The 16,345-nt window shown below is 38.1% G+C and overlaps 1 protein-coding gene across 2 annotated transcripts; it reads right to left on the bottom strand.

Moving 5' to 3' along the window:
* Window positions 1–153: 153 nt before the first annotated feature.
* On the bottom strand, window positions 154–9,494 carry LOC115966530 (alpha-galactosidase 1-like). 2 transcript variants are annotated; one of them, XM_031085811.1, is made up of 16 exons: window positions 9,354–9,494; window positions 8,653–8,906; window positions 2,816–2,874; window positions 2,559–2,615; window positions 2,415–2,449; window positions 2,183–2,286; window positions 1,988–2,063; window positions 1,827–1,885; window positions 1,622–1,669; window positions 1,459–1,542; window positions 1,305–1,369; window positions 1,135–1,217; window positions 940–1,030; window positions 786–835; window positions 551–691; window positions 154–431 (listed from the first exon to the last, which is right to left on the bottom strand). In XM_031085811.1, the coding sequence occupies exons 2-16, from the start codon at window positions 8,817–8,819 to the stop codon at window positions 339–341; spliced, it is 1,212 nt and encodes a 403-aa protein (XP_030941671.1). In that variant the 5' UTR covers window positions 8,820–8,906; window positions 9,354–9,494; the 3' UTR covers window positions 154–338. The 2 variants fall into 2 exon arrangements, with proteins under 2 accessions (XP_030941671.1, XP_030941633.1); XM_031085773.1 differs by having other exon boundaries at window positions 1,622–1,687.
* Window positions 9,495–16,345: the final 6,851 nt, after the last annotated feature.

Raw genomic sequence — 16,345 nt, forward strand, 5'->3', positions numbered from 1 at the left:
TTGGTTAATCATTTATTTACTTAACCAAATAATAATTTGTCTTAACATAATGTTTTTTTTTTCTTCTATTACGAATAGTAGATAATGCCGAACAGAACAAGGAACAGCCTTGTGGGGGTATAAAGGTTACTGCACTACTACTCATTTTGCTCATTTTAACGGAGTATGAAACTTTTGCTTCCTCCAATTTTTCCTTCTTTATTCCAGAAAAATTTTCGTTACATGAACCCGTAGAAAAGAGACATTTGTAAAATCTCAATACTCTCTCACACTACAGCATCAGGTAGCTTGGAATTAACAGGAAGAACATATAGAAGAGAGCAATGCCAAGTGTGACATCAAGCAATTGGCTTCAACACAAACATTTTGCATCCGTGAGATGGCACGGTGGCTGTCAACTTTCCAACGAATCGTGTCTTCAGTGTCTTGTGCTGCAAGAGACACATGCACAGCACACATATATTAGAAGGTATCTCATAAATACAAACGTGGAACTGAAATGCCCATGACCTTAAAAGGCATGAGAAATGAAAGCTTAATCGAAAAATACCTCCCAAACATCTCTTGCTACAACAACACTGTTTTCAGGGATTCCAATGTCTTCCCAAAGGCTTGTAATTGAACGACGCACAGGGCCTAGGTTGAGCAGAACTAGAGCAAACCTATAACCCGAAAGAGGCCCCGCCCAATTCTGTTGCAATTTAACATAAAAGTCATGTCTTGCTCCTATGAAGTGAGACAAAAGTACACACTACGCATCATAAGATAATTTAAGCAAACTTTACCTCAATATCACCTTCCATCCTAACCTTTTTACCTTGTACACCAAGTCGATCTGTTATAGATGATGATCAAGTCAATTTTCATAACCATTGCTACAGAGTAGTTCACAAGACGGGAGGAAAAATACACAATCGGTTACAAAATTGATGCACTTACCTTGATTAACTGCAATAACCTCTTTATTGGAAACGATATCAAATGTCTCTTTTGTCATGTTCCTCACATCACAACCAAGGATAAGGGGAGCCTACAATACCATTTTATGTTTAAGCAAACAGAAAGCCAAAACCCCAATAATATGCATTCATACAAATCAGAGCATCAAATTCCACATGGTACTGGCTGAAATACCTTGGAAATAGCCCATAAACTAAAGTGCACTATATATTCATTATTTGTCATCCCTCCATTTCCCACCTCAAGCATGTCAGGATCTGTACAAAGTCAAGCAGATAAGATGCCAATAAATTTCTTAGAAAAAAGTGGACTATAAAGTTTTAAAAAAAAATTAGAATACTAACCATTCCAACCACCAGGCCTAGCATAATCAGCATATACATCATTTGCATCTATTCTAGAGATCATACTGTGGAAGAACAAACAAAAAGAAATGATTTTGGGCTCAGGATTTGTATAATCAATTATTAACTTAACAGAAACATGAAATTTATCTACCTTGCCCAATTATCAGCAATGTCATGAGTAGTTCTCCAGCTATTTCCAACCTTAGAACCCCATAGAGCAGGGTGCGAGTCCCCCCTATTAAGTGAAAGAAAAACAAATCATTAATGGAGTGACTTTCACAACATTGATTTAAAAGTTAGAGATATAGGATTACCCTTCACAAAGTGAGAAAAAGATTGGACGACCTGCTTTCATTAGTGCCCTAGTCATTACAGGGTATCTAACAGAAGAAGAAATAAACGGATCATTTATTACTCTCATAACTCAAAGTTTGAACATAAATGTGCGGAAAAAAATTTAAAAAAAAATCTACATTTCCCCATTTCCTTGTGAGGTTAATGTCAAGATGACTATATTACCTAACGGTTGGCTTTGTTCCATCATTGTAACAGTTATCATACTTCAAATAATCAACACCCTGCATACAAAATTCATTATTGCATGATTTGGTATTGCAAGTGTCAATAGCAAAAATGGACAAAGTAAAACCCATAAAGAAACTAAAAACTAAATTTCCTACCCATGAAGCAAAAGTTTTGGCATCTTGCTCCTCGTGACCAAGTGAACCAGGCATAGTTCTGCTACAAGTATAATAACTGCAAAGTGGAGGTGAAAGAATTTGTTTTCCTAGTTGTTTCAGTAACAAGGGAATATTGATATTGAACAATTATCATATAGCATAAAGTTGTGTTAGGGTGTAGTACAGTCATGTTACCCTGAATCTGAGTAGATTCCTAACTTAAGGCCCTTGCTGTGAACGTAATCTGCAACACCTTTAATGCCAGATGGAAATGTTGAATTCCTAGGCAATAGATTACCCTGAAAGGTAAAAATCAAATGTTTAGTGCAACTACAAAGTTCAAATGTTTGTATTCTTCTTAAAAACTTCAAAAACACTAAAATTGTAAGAGAAGCCAACTTATCAAAAATTATAAAAGAAACCATACATTGTCATCACGATGTATTTCAGCCCAGCAATCATCTGGGAAAGTAAGAAATAGAAGTTCTGGCTCAGTTTCATGTACCCACTTAGCTAAAAGAAAAGACGATTTATGATAAAAGGGAAACTACGTAAATCGATTGCCACATACCTATATTAACGTAGATATATCCAAGCTTGGCAAGACCAGTGGAGACCAGAGCATCAGCTGTTAAACCAAGAAAACAAGGACTCTTGTAAGTCGATCTCTCCCACCTCAATAGATGCAGTCTACCATTTTGCTATGTGAACTTTGACAGCACTTTTTGACATATATAAGTTCCTCATTTAAGGATATTTAAAATAAAGAAAAAAGACAGCACTGGTTAACGTTTGAAGGAGAATATTGCATTTGAGTAGTAAACCTACCAGTTTCTTTGATGACTTTCTCATCGATATTGCATTGGAAGTGATTCCAACTATTCCACCTACATAAGTAGAAAACACCTCAATCCCACAATTCCCCATCCATATTATTAGGATTTTTTTTTTTTAAAGTTCATGGTGTTATTAGGCAATAGGAAAAGTAGTTCTAGTAATAAATGTGAAAAGCTTTCATCCAAAAATAACAATAAATATATACTAAAAAAAGTGATCGAAGAGGATATGATTATAAAAAGATAAGTAGAGATGAACTTGGAATTAATTACAAAGCACTCTTTCAACGGTCACCAATTAGATAAGATCTGATAAAATTGTATATTCGAAAATCTTACAGCAAGACCAATATTTGTCCTTAGCAAACTACAGTATTAGGACAATAAATAAATAAATAAGCGCCATGAGTTGCATCGCTTGGAACTGCAGGGGGCTTGGGAACCACCTAGCAGTTCAAGAAATCGCAGAGGTAGTGACTGCAAAAGCTCCTGCTGTCGTGTTCCTAGCCGAAACACTGGCAGACTAAGCTAGGCTTGAGTACGTGAAAGACCGGATTCGTTTTGATAAGAAATTTGTTGTTCAACGGGTCCACAGAGGGGGAGGTTTAGTCCTCTACTGGAAGAATGACTTGCTGGTTGATGTAGTCTCCTCTTCCTTGAACCACATAGATGCAATCATAAATAAAGATACGGAGACAGCATGGCGTTTTACAGGGTTCTACGGCGAACTGGAAACACACAAACGGCATGAATCCTGGGAATTACTTCGCAGCTTACACCACCAAACCTCACTGCCTTGGCTGTGCGCCGGGGACTTTAACGAGATCCTAAAGCAAAGTGAGAAGCTCGGAGGACGAACAAGACCACCAGGACAAATGCAACCCTTCCGTGATATTTTGGATGAGTGTGGACTTATTGACATTGGGTTCAAGGGCTCCCCTTTTACTTGGAGCAAAATTTTCAACAATGGAACTTCAATTTGGGAGAGGTTAGACAGAGCAGTGGTTTCCTATGAGTGGTTTTCAAAGTTTCCAGGCACCCGAACTCATCATGTGGACAGTACAACTTCAGACCACAAGATTCTTTGGATTGAATGGTCGGATTTGGATTGTGCACCGAGGAAGAGGTTGTTTAGATTTGAGGAAATGTGGCTAGGGGACAAGGGGTGCGGTGAGACGGTGGAAGGTGTCTGGCAGATCAGCTATGAAGAGGCAGGAAATAGCAGGGTGATTAAAAAGGTTGAAAATTGTGGAAAGGCTCTAACTAAGTGGAGCAAGGATTGTTTCGGCAATATTAAAAAACAATTAGAAAAAAAAAGGAGAGATTTGACACGGTTAGAAACAAGGGTCCTCCAGGGAGGTAATTCGAGCAAGTTGGTTGAGCTAAAAAAAGAAATAAATTCTCTAATGGATAAGGAAGAGCGTATGTGGCGACAAAGGTCGCGTACTTTGTACCTCAAGGATGGAGATCGTAATACCCGCTTTTTCCATAGTCGAGCAACTCAAAGAAGGCGCAAGAACCTCATCACTGGGATAAAAAATCAGTCTGATAACTGGTGCACAAAACCAGAAGAAGTTTCGGACATGTTCATGACATATTTTCAACAGCTATTCTCGTCTTCCAATCCAGAAATTACTGAGGCTGATCTGGTCTCCATAGCGCGGATTGTCACAGCTGAAATGAATGAGAATTTGACTGAAAACTTTCAAGCATGGGAAGTTGAGTTGGCTTTGAAGCAAATGGCACCACTTAAAGCACCAGGGCCGGATAGAATGCCGCCACTATTTTATCAGAACTTCTGGGAATTGGTAAGAGGTGATGTAATTCATGATGTGCTGAGCTTTTTAAATTCAGGTTCTTTACCAAACTCTCTAAATCATACATTCATCACTTTGATTCCAAAAAAAAAAATCCAGAGTATGTTACTGAGTTTAGACCTATTAGCTTATGTAACGTGCTTTACAAGATTTTTTCCAAAGTTCTTGCTAACAGGTTAAAGAGAGTTCTCCCCAATATTATCTCAGAGCATCAAAGTGCTTTTCTTAAAGGGCGCTTAATCACAGATAATATTCTGGTTGCTTTTGAAACACTGCATTATATGAAAAATCACAACTCTGGAAATTCGGGACTCATGGCTCTCAAACTTGATATGAGCAAAGCTTATGACCGAGTTGAATGGTCTTTCTTGAAAGCGGTAATGTCTCAGATGGGTTTCCAGGATCGGTGGATAGACCTAGTCATGGAGTGTATCACTACAGTCACCTATTCCATCCTGGTGAATGGGGAACCAAGTGGAGAAATTAAACCAAGCCGGGGTATCCGCCAAGGTAATCCTTTGTCACCCTACTTATTCTTGCTATGCTCAGAGGGCCTACACCGAATGATTCAAAAAGCAACGGAGAAAGGTGATATTCAGGGGGTATCTATATGCCGTAATGGTCCTAAACTAACACACTTATTTTTTGCAGAGGATAGTCTTTTGTTTTGCAGGGCTACTACTCATGAATGTGAAAAGGTGATGGATATTCTTTCATCTTATGAAAAGGTGTCGGGGCAGAAATTAAATAGAGATAAAACTTCTCTATTTTTTAGCAAGTCTACCCCAAATGCAGTGCAAAGACAGATTATGGAAGCTCTTGGAGTTAGTGAGTTGAAGCAATACGAAGAAAACTTGGGTTTGCCGGCTTTGGTGGGGAGGAACAAAAGAGTGAGTTTTGATCAATTGAAGCAAAAAGTCTGGAAGAGATTACAAGGTTGGGAGGGTAAGTTCTTGTCACAAGCGGATAGGGAAGTACTCATCAAATCAGTTATCCAAGCAATACCCACCTATACGATGAGTTGTTTTAAACTCCCTAGCACTTTGTGTCATGAGATCGAGACCCTAATAAGGAAGTTTTGGTGGGGGCAAAGGGGAGATAGGAGGAAGATACATTGGGTTAGATGGGAAGACATGTGCCAACACAAAGATCAAGGGGGAATGGGGTTTAAAGATTTGACAATGTTTAATGAGGCGATGCTTGCTAAGTTAGCTTGGAGACTCCTTCATGATGACAACTCTTTGTTCTATAAAGTTTTCAAGGCTAGATTTTTTCCAAGAAGTTCCATACTAGAAGCAAAGGATTCTTCCTCGGCTTCTTATGCATGGAAAAGTATTCTTAAAGGAAGGGATGTCATTCGCAAAGGGGCTCTTTGGAGAGTGGGAGACGGGAAGCAGATAAAGATTTGGGGGGACAATTGGTTGCCACTTCAACCTTCAGGCAAAATAACAACACCGGTTCTTTTTGGACAAGAAAACTCAAATGTGGAGGTGCTAATTAACCCAGTGACCAAGAGATGGAGGAATGAGGTTATTGATCATATTTTCAATGCACAGGAAGCAGAAGCGATTAAAAATATCCCCCTGAGTTCCACAAACCAAACGGATGTATTGGTTTGGCCGTTTACGCCTTCCGGCAACTACTCAATCAAATCGGGATACCGGTTTTTATTTGAGAACTCTGTACAACCCCAAAGAACAGATACTGATTCAGCTTTTTGGAAGAAACTGTGGGGTTTGGAGGTGCCAAGCAAGATCAAAAATTTTCTGTGGAGAGCTAGCAGAGAAGCATTGCCAGTGAAAGCGAACTTATGCCGCAGACGGATCACTCCAGACGGTCAATGCGAAATCTGCAAAACAGGGGATGAAGATTGCTCTCACGCTATTTTCTTTTGCTCTGCTGTGCAGGTAATGTGGAATGCAGCTCCTCAGTGGCGGTGGCTATCGGAAATGGCAGGACGAAGCATCAAAGATATTCTCAAACGAGCCTTTGAAGAAGAGCTGGACGTAGCTTTGTTGGCTTACACGAGCTGGGCTGTGTGGAATAGGAGAAATCAAGTTCGGCTCAAGGAAACGGCGTGCCCACTTGACCAGATTTATGCAATTTCAAAAGATAGGAAACACGAGTTTCAGCTTCTGCACCAAACGGTCGGGACGCCACAACACAAGAACCATGTTAGATGGAAGCCACCAGATCATGGGACCTACAAAGTTAACTATGATGGAGCCATTTCTGTCCAGCAAGCAAGGGCTGGTATTGGCGTGGTGATCAGAAATGAAGATGGAGCTGTAATGGCATCGATGACGCAACAACTACCACTCCCAACAACAGTGGCCATGGTTGAAGCCTTAGCTGCGAGGAAGGCCGCTGAATTTGCAATGGAACTAGGTCTAACTAAAGTGATAATGGAGGGCGACTCAGAAGTAATTTGCAGGGAACTCCAAGATCCAAGTTCGTCACTATCTTTACATGGGCATATTCTTCAAGACGTTAAATGTTTATCTAGTGCTTTCCAATTTATCAGATATTCTCATGTTTACCGTCAAGGGAATAATGTAGCACATGCTTTGGCAAAAAGAGCTCTGAGAGAGCCAAATCTAACTGTCTGGATGGAAGAAGTACCACCAGACATTCACCATATTGTACAGGCTGATTTAGCCAATTTTGAATAATATTAGTAACATGCTTCATTCTCAAAAAGGACAATAAATAAATAACAATTATAATAGGATTAAAATAAAAGTTCACATTAGAATTACGAGGGTGGTAGTGCGGTGCATGTGCCTACCACAGAGAAGCTACTTTAATGCTAATCAGCAGGGCCGGCTCAAGGCCTAGGCAAGTTAGGCCTAGGCCCAAGGCTCCACCAAAATATAAAATAAAAAAAAAAAAAAAAATTTAAGAAAAAAAAGCCCTTCTTTTCATAGTTAAAAATCCAAATTTTTATAAAACTATATATATATTTTCTAAAGGTTATACATTTTTTTTATTAGTGATGTTAAGTATACTACAAATTTTATTATTGGCTTACAAATTGTCATGTTATTAATCACAAAAAATTGATATAAATAGTCATTAGTTAAATTGATGAAGTTCATCAATGAGAGACAATGTCACATTATATTTTGAACATTTTATAATACTTTTAATTAATGCATTTTTTTTTTTTTTTGCATTTCTATTAAGACTCTCAAATTACAAGACCAATAGAACTTAAACTCAAGTGAAACCCTAAAATATTTCAAAAAGATGTTGCAAATGTGTTAAATCATCAATTATAGATTAATCTCCCCTGATAGTTTGAGGCTTTGATTTTTGTAAACTAATATCCTACAAAGCCACATACCAAATAATATCTATCTCTCTTTCTTAAAATCAAAATATAAAATTAAAAATTAGATTACAACTTTATTTAACTAGGCATCGTCTTATATCCAGAATAAAGTATCTTTTTCAATTGCAATATATTTTTATTTCTTTTTATTAATATTTATAATTCAACTATGATATTCAATTCTCTATATGAAATTAACATTAGTCTAGTTGGTATTATTTATGTATTTAATGTATCAAATTAACCTTAATTTGATTAGTATTAAATAATTTTGTTTAATTAATATTTACATATTAAAAGCCCCGCATAAATTTTTCGCCTTAAACCCCAAATTATGTTGGGCCGCCCCTGCTAATCAGTACAGCAATCCAGATGAGGAGGACCCAGCTGAACCTGAACCTGATCTAATGGGTTTGTATATACACACAAACACAATATCAAACAAACAGTACTGCTAGATCTTTTCTTTGATTATCTGATACAAACAGTTGATTGTCACGTGACAAGCACAAACTGGTCGTTCATCACTCACAGTCACCGACCAACAAAACTATAGTAGTTGCAGTTAAACTTAAAACTTCAAAATAAATAAATAGATAAAGACTGAAAAGAAGAAGAATGAGAGACTAAGCAAGTGCAAGGTGGTAGTAGTAGTAGTAGTTTGGAGTATAGTATTACCCCATTTGAGGAGTCAAGCCAAGCCCATTGGCAAGCAGATTTCTCCTGTGTCTCTGGCTGTAGTACTGGAATTTGCTACTCTTACCCTCAGCAGAAACAGCAGTACTACTACTGATCACCATCATCAACACCGCTACAACTACACAAACACCCATAGATCTCTCCATCTTCGTAGTCGTAGTCGTAGATGTACCCTTTCACCCACACCCACTATCTCTCGACAAGTCTCTTTAACCAGTAGTGGTGATCCTATGCTATATATATATATATATATATATATAAATTATATATAGAAATATAAATACTTGTTTAATTAATAAGGACAATGTTTTTGTTTTTTTAAACGAGGAACAGGACAATGTCTATTTACTCAATTTTTCTGCTCTGATCCCTGATTGGATAAGAATTCACAGTATCCATGTATGCATGTCTCTATTTATGAGAAAGTATAGCTTTGGTGAGTCATTTGGGGGCCATTTTAAGGATTGGGGTTGTGGAAGGGAAGGCATGTATCTAGCCAAAGAAATAGATATAATTTTTTGTGATATCCGTAAATCTGCAATCTAATAGAAATCAATGAAATAAAAAAATATCAAAGATTTTCAAAAACAATATTCATAAAGCTGATAGCAAATTCACTGATTGAGAATTATTAAGGAAAGAAAAACAAATAAAACACACGAAGATCGAAATTCCCTTACCTGATCTGAGTTTGTGAGAGAGAGAAATGAGATAGGAGAGACTGAGGAGAGCACCCTTTTTTGATGAGAGAAAGACTTCAGGAAAGACTTGCGGAAAAAGTAACTAGGACACTCTCTCCGCGTCTGTGAGAAATGACAGTCAATTAAAATGGATGCATCTCATATATTCAAAATACCGTTATACCCTAAAAAAGTAACACTCTCTCCCCTCCCTTCTCTTTCCTTTTTTACTTTGTCGAACCATCCAAGCACTTTCAAAGTTTTATTCCGTTTGAAAAATAAACCATTTTTTTAAAATATTATCTTCAAGATACACTGCTAGCAGAGGCAATGTATTCATGTGGTGATAAAAGTGTAATTCTGTAAAAAGTACCCGACAGTGATCTTATGTTTCAAGACGGAGAATTTACAGACCTTCCTTTTCATATTAAACTACTTCTTGATAATTTACAGGCAGCCTTTACCCTTAGACAGAAACCCTTATTCCAAATGACCCTTTAGGCTTTGGAATTACATCTTGTTAACACTGGTGCAGTTATTGAAGCACTAAGTTGTCAACTCCCTGGCAAGAAGGATGGAGATTCAAGCTCCACAATAACAGAATCACAGTCTCTAAAAAGCTATCTTATGGGAACAAGTTTTTCAAAGCTCCACCCTAAGATTCAGCAAAATACGAGACTTGCCATCACAGCTTTACTTCCTGAAATTCAACAGAAAATATTGACTCATAAAGCCCTAACAAGTTCTTATGACAGATGGATTCATCTTTTTACGGTATTAGTTTCTACAGCAATTATCAGGACAGAAGATATGACAGACGATACATGGCTATCTCATAAAGCTACATGGTATGAAAGTTTTGGAGACGCAGACAGAGTTTATGAAGGACTAGGAGACAGATACAATCCTTGCCCGGGATTACTTATCAATACAGAGACAGAAGATCCAGTAATTTGTGATCCTTTTTGGTTATTTGAATTGCTAGAAGCCGGGTTTATCAGCAAATTAACCATAACTTCTGCAGATCAGATCAGTTTATTTCCTAATGTCATCCGAGAAGCAGCCATACAGATTGAAGGACTTAATTATATGAAATTACTAATCTGGAGTACTCTTCCAGCCTGGAATAATAGCTATTATATGGAAGTTCAACCAGCCCACATTTTAGTTCTTATCCATGATTGGGGTTGTATCCCTGAACATAATTGGTATACAGGAGATACTTATTTATCACTTGATGATCCAGGTACTCTGACTCAAGAATGGTCTAATTTCATGAGTAACAAGATTAATAATGTACAGAAAGAATTAGACAGAGAAGGCTTCCACTTATATGGCTACACAAACAGGATAGCTATATATGGCCCAAGACCTTCAGTAAGAAAGCTTATTGGGCAAAGAAAGATTGTTAAGGATCCCAGACAAATGACAGCAAAGGATCGTGGTCCTATTTACCGACTTATTTCATATTGTGCCCTATGTAATTGTTATGGAGTGTACCACGAGCATGATGAGGACAACTCTGATCTGCTAGATTATGATAACTATACAGATACAGATAGACAGAAGGCACAGACAGACAGAATACTCTTCTGACAGACAACGGCGACAGATCACTATTCACCAACGACAGATCACTATTCACTAGAGACAGATCACTATTCACCGACATGCATGAATAACTTCCAGATAGATACAGACAGATTTTGAAAGATATTTTGACAGAATATTATTCACATACAGACAGACTATTACTGTTCAAGATTCTACCGACAGATTAACTTGAGTCCACTTTACTTAACTCAGGTTACTTTTGAAGACTTACCATGGTTCACTTCATCTATAAAAGGACAGACTCCGAAGACAGAAGGGAGGTCCAGTTCGAAGGTCCAAATTTTAGGTCCAGAATTAAGGTCCAGTTTTTAGGTCCAAATTTCCATTTCAATTCCAAGGTCCAATAGATCCAAGATAGCCCTCTCCCTCAGAAAGACTCTAGCTCTCCCTTTCCCCGAAAGACTTTTGTACTCTCGCTTAGAAAGATTTTTGTACTTTACTTTATCTTTTTGTAATCTTGTAACCTTACCTTTCCAGACAGACAATCTTGTAACCCTTTATAGATTTTACTTTGTAATCTTGTAACTCTTCAGACAGTGTTTATTTTCAAAGCTTGTAAGAAAGACAGAAGTTTTCAGTTTTAATCAAAGACAGAAGTATTTTCAAGTAAGATTTTATTTGTTTCAGTTTTCATATTCCATACCCTGTTTTAATCTATTTTGACTATATCTATTTTGCTATTCTCTTCTTTATCAACTATTTTATCATTGTTTATGCTTCTATATTACTGCTGTGCTCTCTCCTAGGTAGTCAATGGTATCAAGTCCAGGTCGGTGAACATTATATGATATTCATGTGGTTTATAAATCACAAAGTACATAATCATTTGATTTGAGAATAAAATTGTGTGTCTGTGTTTACTGTTTATATCTAAAAAGAAATTATAAAAAGAAATCTTCAAATTATTTACATATAAAATGATAATGATATAAAATCCTTTTTTTTTTTTTTTTTTTTGAGTTGGAGTGATTAATTACATATACAATTGTCAATTCATAATTAATAGACACTACCCCAAAAGAAACTTTTCTGCCTCCGCCACTAGAATCGTCCATGCCTATTCAGGCTAATGAAGATTACTTCAAACAGTAATAAGGAAATTTGGAGTCAATTTTGGCAAAAAAAACAACAAAATTTCTAGTGATCTATGACGTAAATCATGGTAGCCATCTTGTTGGAATATAGAAGTAAAGCTAATGATTGAGTAGAGTTCTATTTACTGCGTGATTAAGGTCCATTTGCAATATTGGGGTAATATCTTCAAAAAGTGACATCTTGTACAATTTTCTATTGGAAATTTTGGATTACTATTACACAACTTCTATTTTAATTTCATTAATAACATTCATATGCAAATTGAATCGATGTTGCCTAATTTGATGCATCTCCCCTCCCTCGCCCTCACCCTCCATATTAGTAAGCATTATTATCCAATAGAAAGAATAATACATCATACCTATAAAAATAATATGTTACACAAAATCTAGAGTATAATGTTATACTTTAGTGATTATGTTAATTATAAGAGTAAGTCTGATATTACAACTAATTTTACAACTTTGTCACAACTTTGTCACATGGCGACCCGTGAGTAGTGGAATCATGGACCTATCATTTTATTTTTATTATTTACAACTTGCCATATAGGAAAGTTGTGGCAAAAGTAGTAAAAATTGTTGTGACACTAGACTTACTCTAATTATAATAATATCAATAGGATAATTAATTTTCTTTCCCTTTTATGTAATCTTTTGATATTTGCTTTCTATGTTTGTTGTTGATGATTCATTCTTTTTTTAGTTCCAAGAAATTATTTAGAGTATCTTTTTCAAATTTTAATCTTGATTTATTTGATGAACCATGATATTATCTGCTTATTTATTTCCTTGATTAAATAATTAAGTAAAATAATTTGTTTCATTTATTCCTCAAAAAAAAAAAAAAATATTGTTTCATTTTGATATCCATTAGTAAGGTTTCCTTGATATGCTCAATCCCCATTATTTATTTGATTTATTTAGTTGGGATGTTGATTTATTTAACCTTTATTGTTCTTTGGCATTTTTTTTTTTTTTTTTTTTATTGGAAACAGATAACATAACTTCATTACTCTGGACAGAAGTCCAAAAACCTTACATCAACCAGAATCTGGTGTTCAATTAGGGGAGGAGTATCCTCTACCCATATTACACTATCATTCACATTCCTTGCATTCCTAGCTAGTAAATGCGCTGCTTCGTTAGTGATTCTCCTAGAGTGTACAGCCTTCCAAGAGTTAAACCGCAGCAGAAAAAGTTTCAGCCCTTCAACAACCTTCAGAATGGACAGGGCCGGTGTGATGGAACCATTTAGAGCTTGTATAACTTGTTGAGAGTCACCTTCCACTACTATCTCTTTCAGTCCCAGGTCCCAAGCTAAGTAAATACCTGCTTCCATAGCTTTAGCTTCTGCTTCAATAGGCCCCAATGGAAACTCAACTTTCTTACACAAAGCACCCATCAGCTCCCCTTTATCATTTCTAATTACCGCGCCAAACCCACAGCAGCCCCAGTTGTTGAATACTGCCGCATCAGTATTGACCTTGTATGTTCCTTTAGGAGGAGGACACCAGCGTTTGAGTCTAGGAGCAGAAGAAACTCCAATAAGGCTGACTGGCCTGGCAGAACACACTTCAAACTCATACTTCTGAGCTTCCTTTGCAATAGTTTTCCCCCGTTTACAAGCTTCCCCATGCCGGACTGCATTTCTGTTATTCCACAAACCCCAAGCCGTGATAGCAAAGGCCTCCCAATTCGTATCCCCAGGTGACTCCAAGAGCAACCAGACCACATCAAGAAATTCCTTCGGTGGATGGATTAGCTTATCAATCCTGAATTTTGTTTCAGCCCAAGTTTCCTTAGCCATGGCACAACCCCACAAAGCATGACTAGAAGATTCACTTTCACCACAAAAGTCACAAAAGTCCTCTGTGAGTACCTTTCTGTGCAGCAGACACTGTTTCGTGGGGAGCACATTTCTACAAGCTCTCCACATGAAATGTTTTATTTTATTCGGACACTTTAAGTTCCAAACAACCTTCCACACTTCTGTCATTTTGGAATTATTCGAGCTGCCAGGACTTTCCTCTCTACCCTTGAGCTCATCAAGGTATTTAGCAGCCACTCGATGTGCGCTCTTGACAGTGAAGATCCCGTTTGGGGACTTTGCCCACACTTGGGAATCCGGCGGGTTCATAGGGCTAATAGGAATGCTAAGGATAGCCTCTGCATCGTAAGGGAGGAAAGAGCGACGTATCAAAGCACCATCCCACTCCGCTCGATCATGCACAATTAGGCTTGCCACTTTCGCCTCACTGTCCATATAGGTTCTTGGGGTTATAATTCTGCCTGAGTCCGATGAGGGAATCCATTTCTCCCCCCATATTTTAATGCTTCTCCCATTCCCAACAATCCATTTGGTCCCCTCCTTAATCACCGGTATAGCAGCCACCAAGCTTCTCCATATGTAGGATGGCTTTTTCCCTACTTGAGCTTCCATGAAGGAGGAATTCGCAAAATACTTTGCTTTAAGGACTTTGTGGATCAAAGTGTTAGGGTTTTGTTGTATTCTCCAGCCTTGCTTGGCTAGGAGGGCAAGATTGAAAGCTTTTAAGTCCCTAAAACCCAGCCCCCCCTCCGTCTTTAGCTTACACAGCTTATGCCACGACACCCAAGCAATCTTTCTTGCTTTATCTTTCTTTCCCCACCAGAAACCACTCTCCAAAGATGCAATCTCAGCGCAAAGAGAGTCCGGGAGCTTGAAACAATTCATGGTATATGTTGGAGTGGCCTGCGCAACCGCCTTTATAAGGATTTCCCTACCCGCATTAGATAACAATCTCCCTTTCCACCCGCTATCTTTCTGCCCACTTGGTCTTTAATGCGACTAAAAGCCTTTTTCTTTCCTCTTCCAACTATAGGAGGCAAACCCAAGTACTTTTCATGTTGTTTGACAATCTCAGCACCGAATGTCTCCTTCACAAAATTTTGAATGTCTTCCCTTGTGTTCTTGCTGAAAAATAGCGAGGTTTTTTCCCTATTCAACCTTTGTCTCGACTCCTTTTCGTAGACTTCCAGGACCGAGGCTACTTGTCTGCACTCCTCCTCAGTTGCTCTACAAAAGATGATGCAATCATCCGCAAAGAAAAGGTGCGAAATTGAGGGGGCAATCCTGCTCACCGCCACCCCCCTTATCAACCCCCCGGCCTCCTTTCTCCTCAGAAGTGCAGTTAGACCCTCGGCGCACAATAGGAACAGGTATGGGGAAATAGGATCCCCTTGACGCAGCCCCCTCGAAGGTGTAATTGTGCCTCTTGGCTCCCCATTAATAAGAACTGAAAAAGTCGCCATGGTCACGCACATCATAATTAGCGATATCCATTTTTCTTCAAAGCCCATTTTCCGCATCATCGACCCAAGATAGGCCCACTCAACTTGGTCATAGGCTTTTGACATATCCAACTTGATCGCCATTGAACCAGCCTTCCCCTTTTTTCTTTTAGCAATTGAGTGCATGGTTTCGAAAGCCACAACCACATTGTCTGTTATAAGTCTTCCTGGAACAAATGCACTCTGTGCTTCATTGATCACACTGTGCAAAATTTTCTTCAATCTATTCGCAAGGACCTTTGATATTAATTTGTAAATCACATTGCAGAGGCTGATGGGACGATAGTCAGTTATCTTTTGTGGGTTTTTGGTCTTAGGAATCATGCAAATATAAGTATTATTGATACCCCTAGGCATTATACCAGAATTAAGAGCTTGTAATACACAATTTTGTACACTATGCCCAACAATATCCCAATATTTTTGGTAAAAGATAGGGGACATACCGTCGGGGCCCGGTGCTTTTGTCGGGTGCATTTGTTTGAGCGCACTCCAGACCTCCTCTTCCCTGAACTCCTTTAGAAGTGCCTGGTTCATCTCTGGGGTTACCCTTCTGTCCATAGCCTCCAAACTTGCATCGAAACTTGCAGGTTGGTCCGAGCTGAATATTGACTTGAAATAGTCCAGAATAATATTTTCTACAATCTCGGGTTCTTCTTGCCATACACCTTCTTCATCCAACATTCCCCCAACTCTGTTTTTCCTCTGCCTTTGGCTGGCTGTGGCATGGAAAAACTTTGTGTTTTTGTCTCCATTTTGCAGCCAGCACACCCGTGACCTTTGGTTCCACATGATTTCCTCCTTTGTGTGAAGATCATTGATTTCCTTACGTACTGCCTGAATTTCCTCTGCTGTCTCATGAAGCTGGTTGAGGGACTCAAGAAACTGAAGATGCGACTTCTTTTGCTTTAAATATTTGTAGATATTCCCGAAGCTATTCTGGTTCCAGCA

Source organism: Quercus lobata, chromosome 1, assembly GCF_001633185.2.
Source record: "Quercus lobata isolate SW786 chromosome 1, ValleyOak3.0 Primary Assembly, whole genome shotgun sequence".
Taxonomy (NCBI): domain Eukaryota; kingdom Viridiplantae; phylum Streptophyta; class Magnoliopsida; order Fagales; family Fagaceae; genus Quercus; species Quercus lobata.

Bases quoted from the DNA above. Each gene is read 5' to 3' on its own strand.
- LOC115966530 (XM_031085773.1), bottom strand. From the start codon at position 8,819: ATGGAGAGATCTATGGGTGTTTGTGTAGTTGTAGCGGTGTTGATGATG. The intron at 2,287-2,414 runs GTATGGTTTCTT...TTTACCTTTCAG, and splicing joins AAATACATCGTGATGACAAT to GGTAATCTATTGCCTAGGAA. The intron at 1,543-1,621 runs GTAATCCTATAT...TTCACTTAATAG, and splicing joins TTTTTCTCACTTTGTGAAGG to GGGGGACTCGCACCCTGCTC.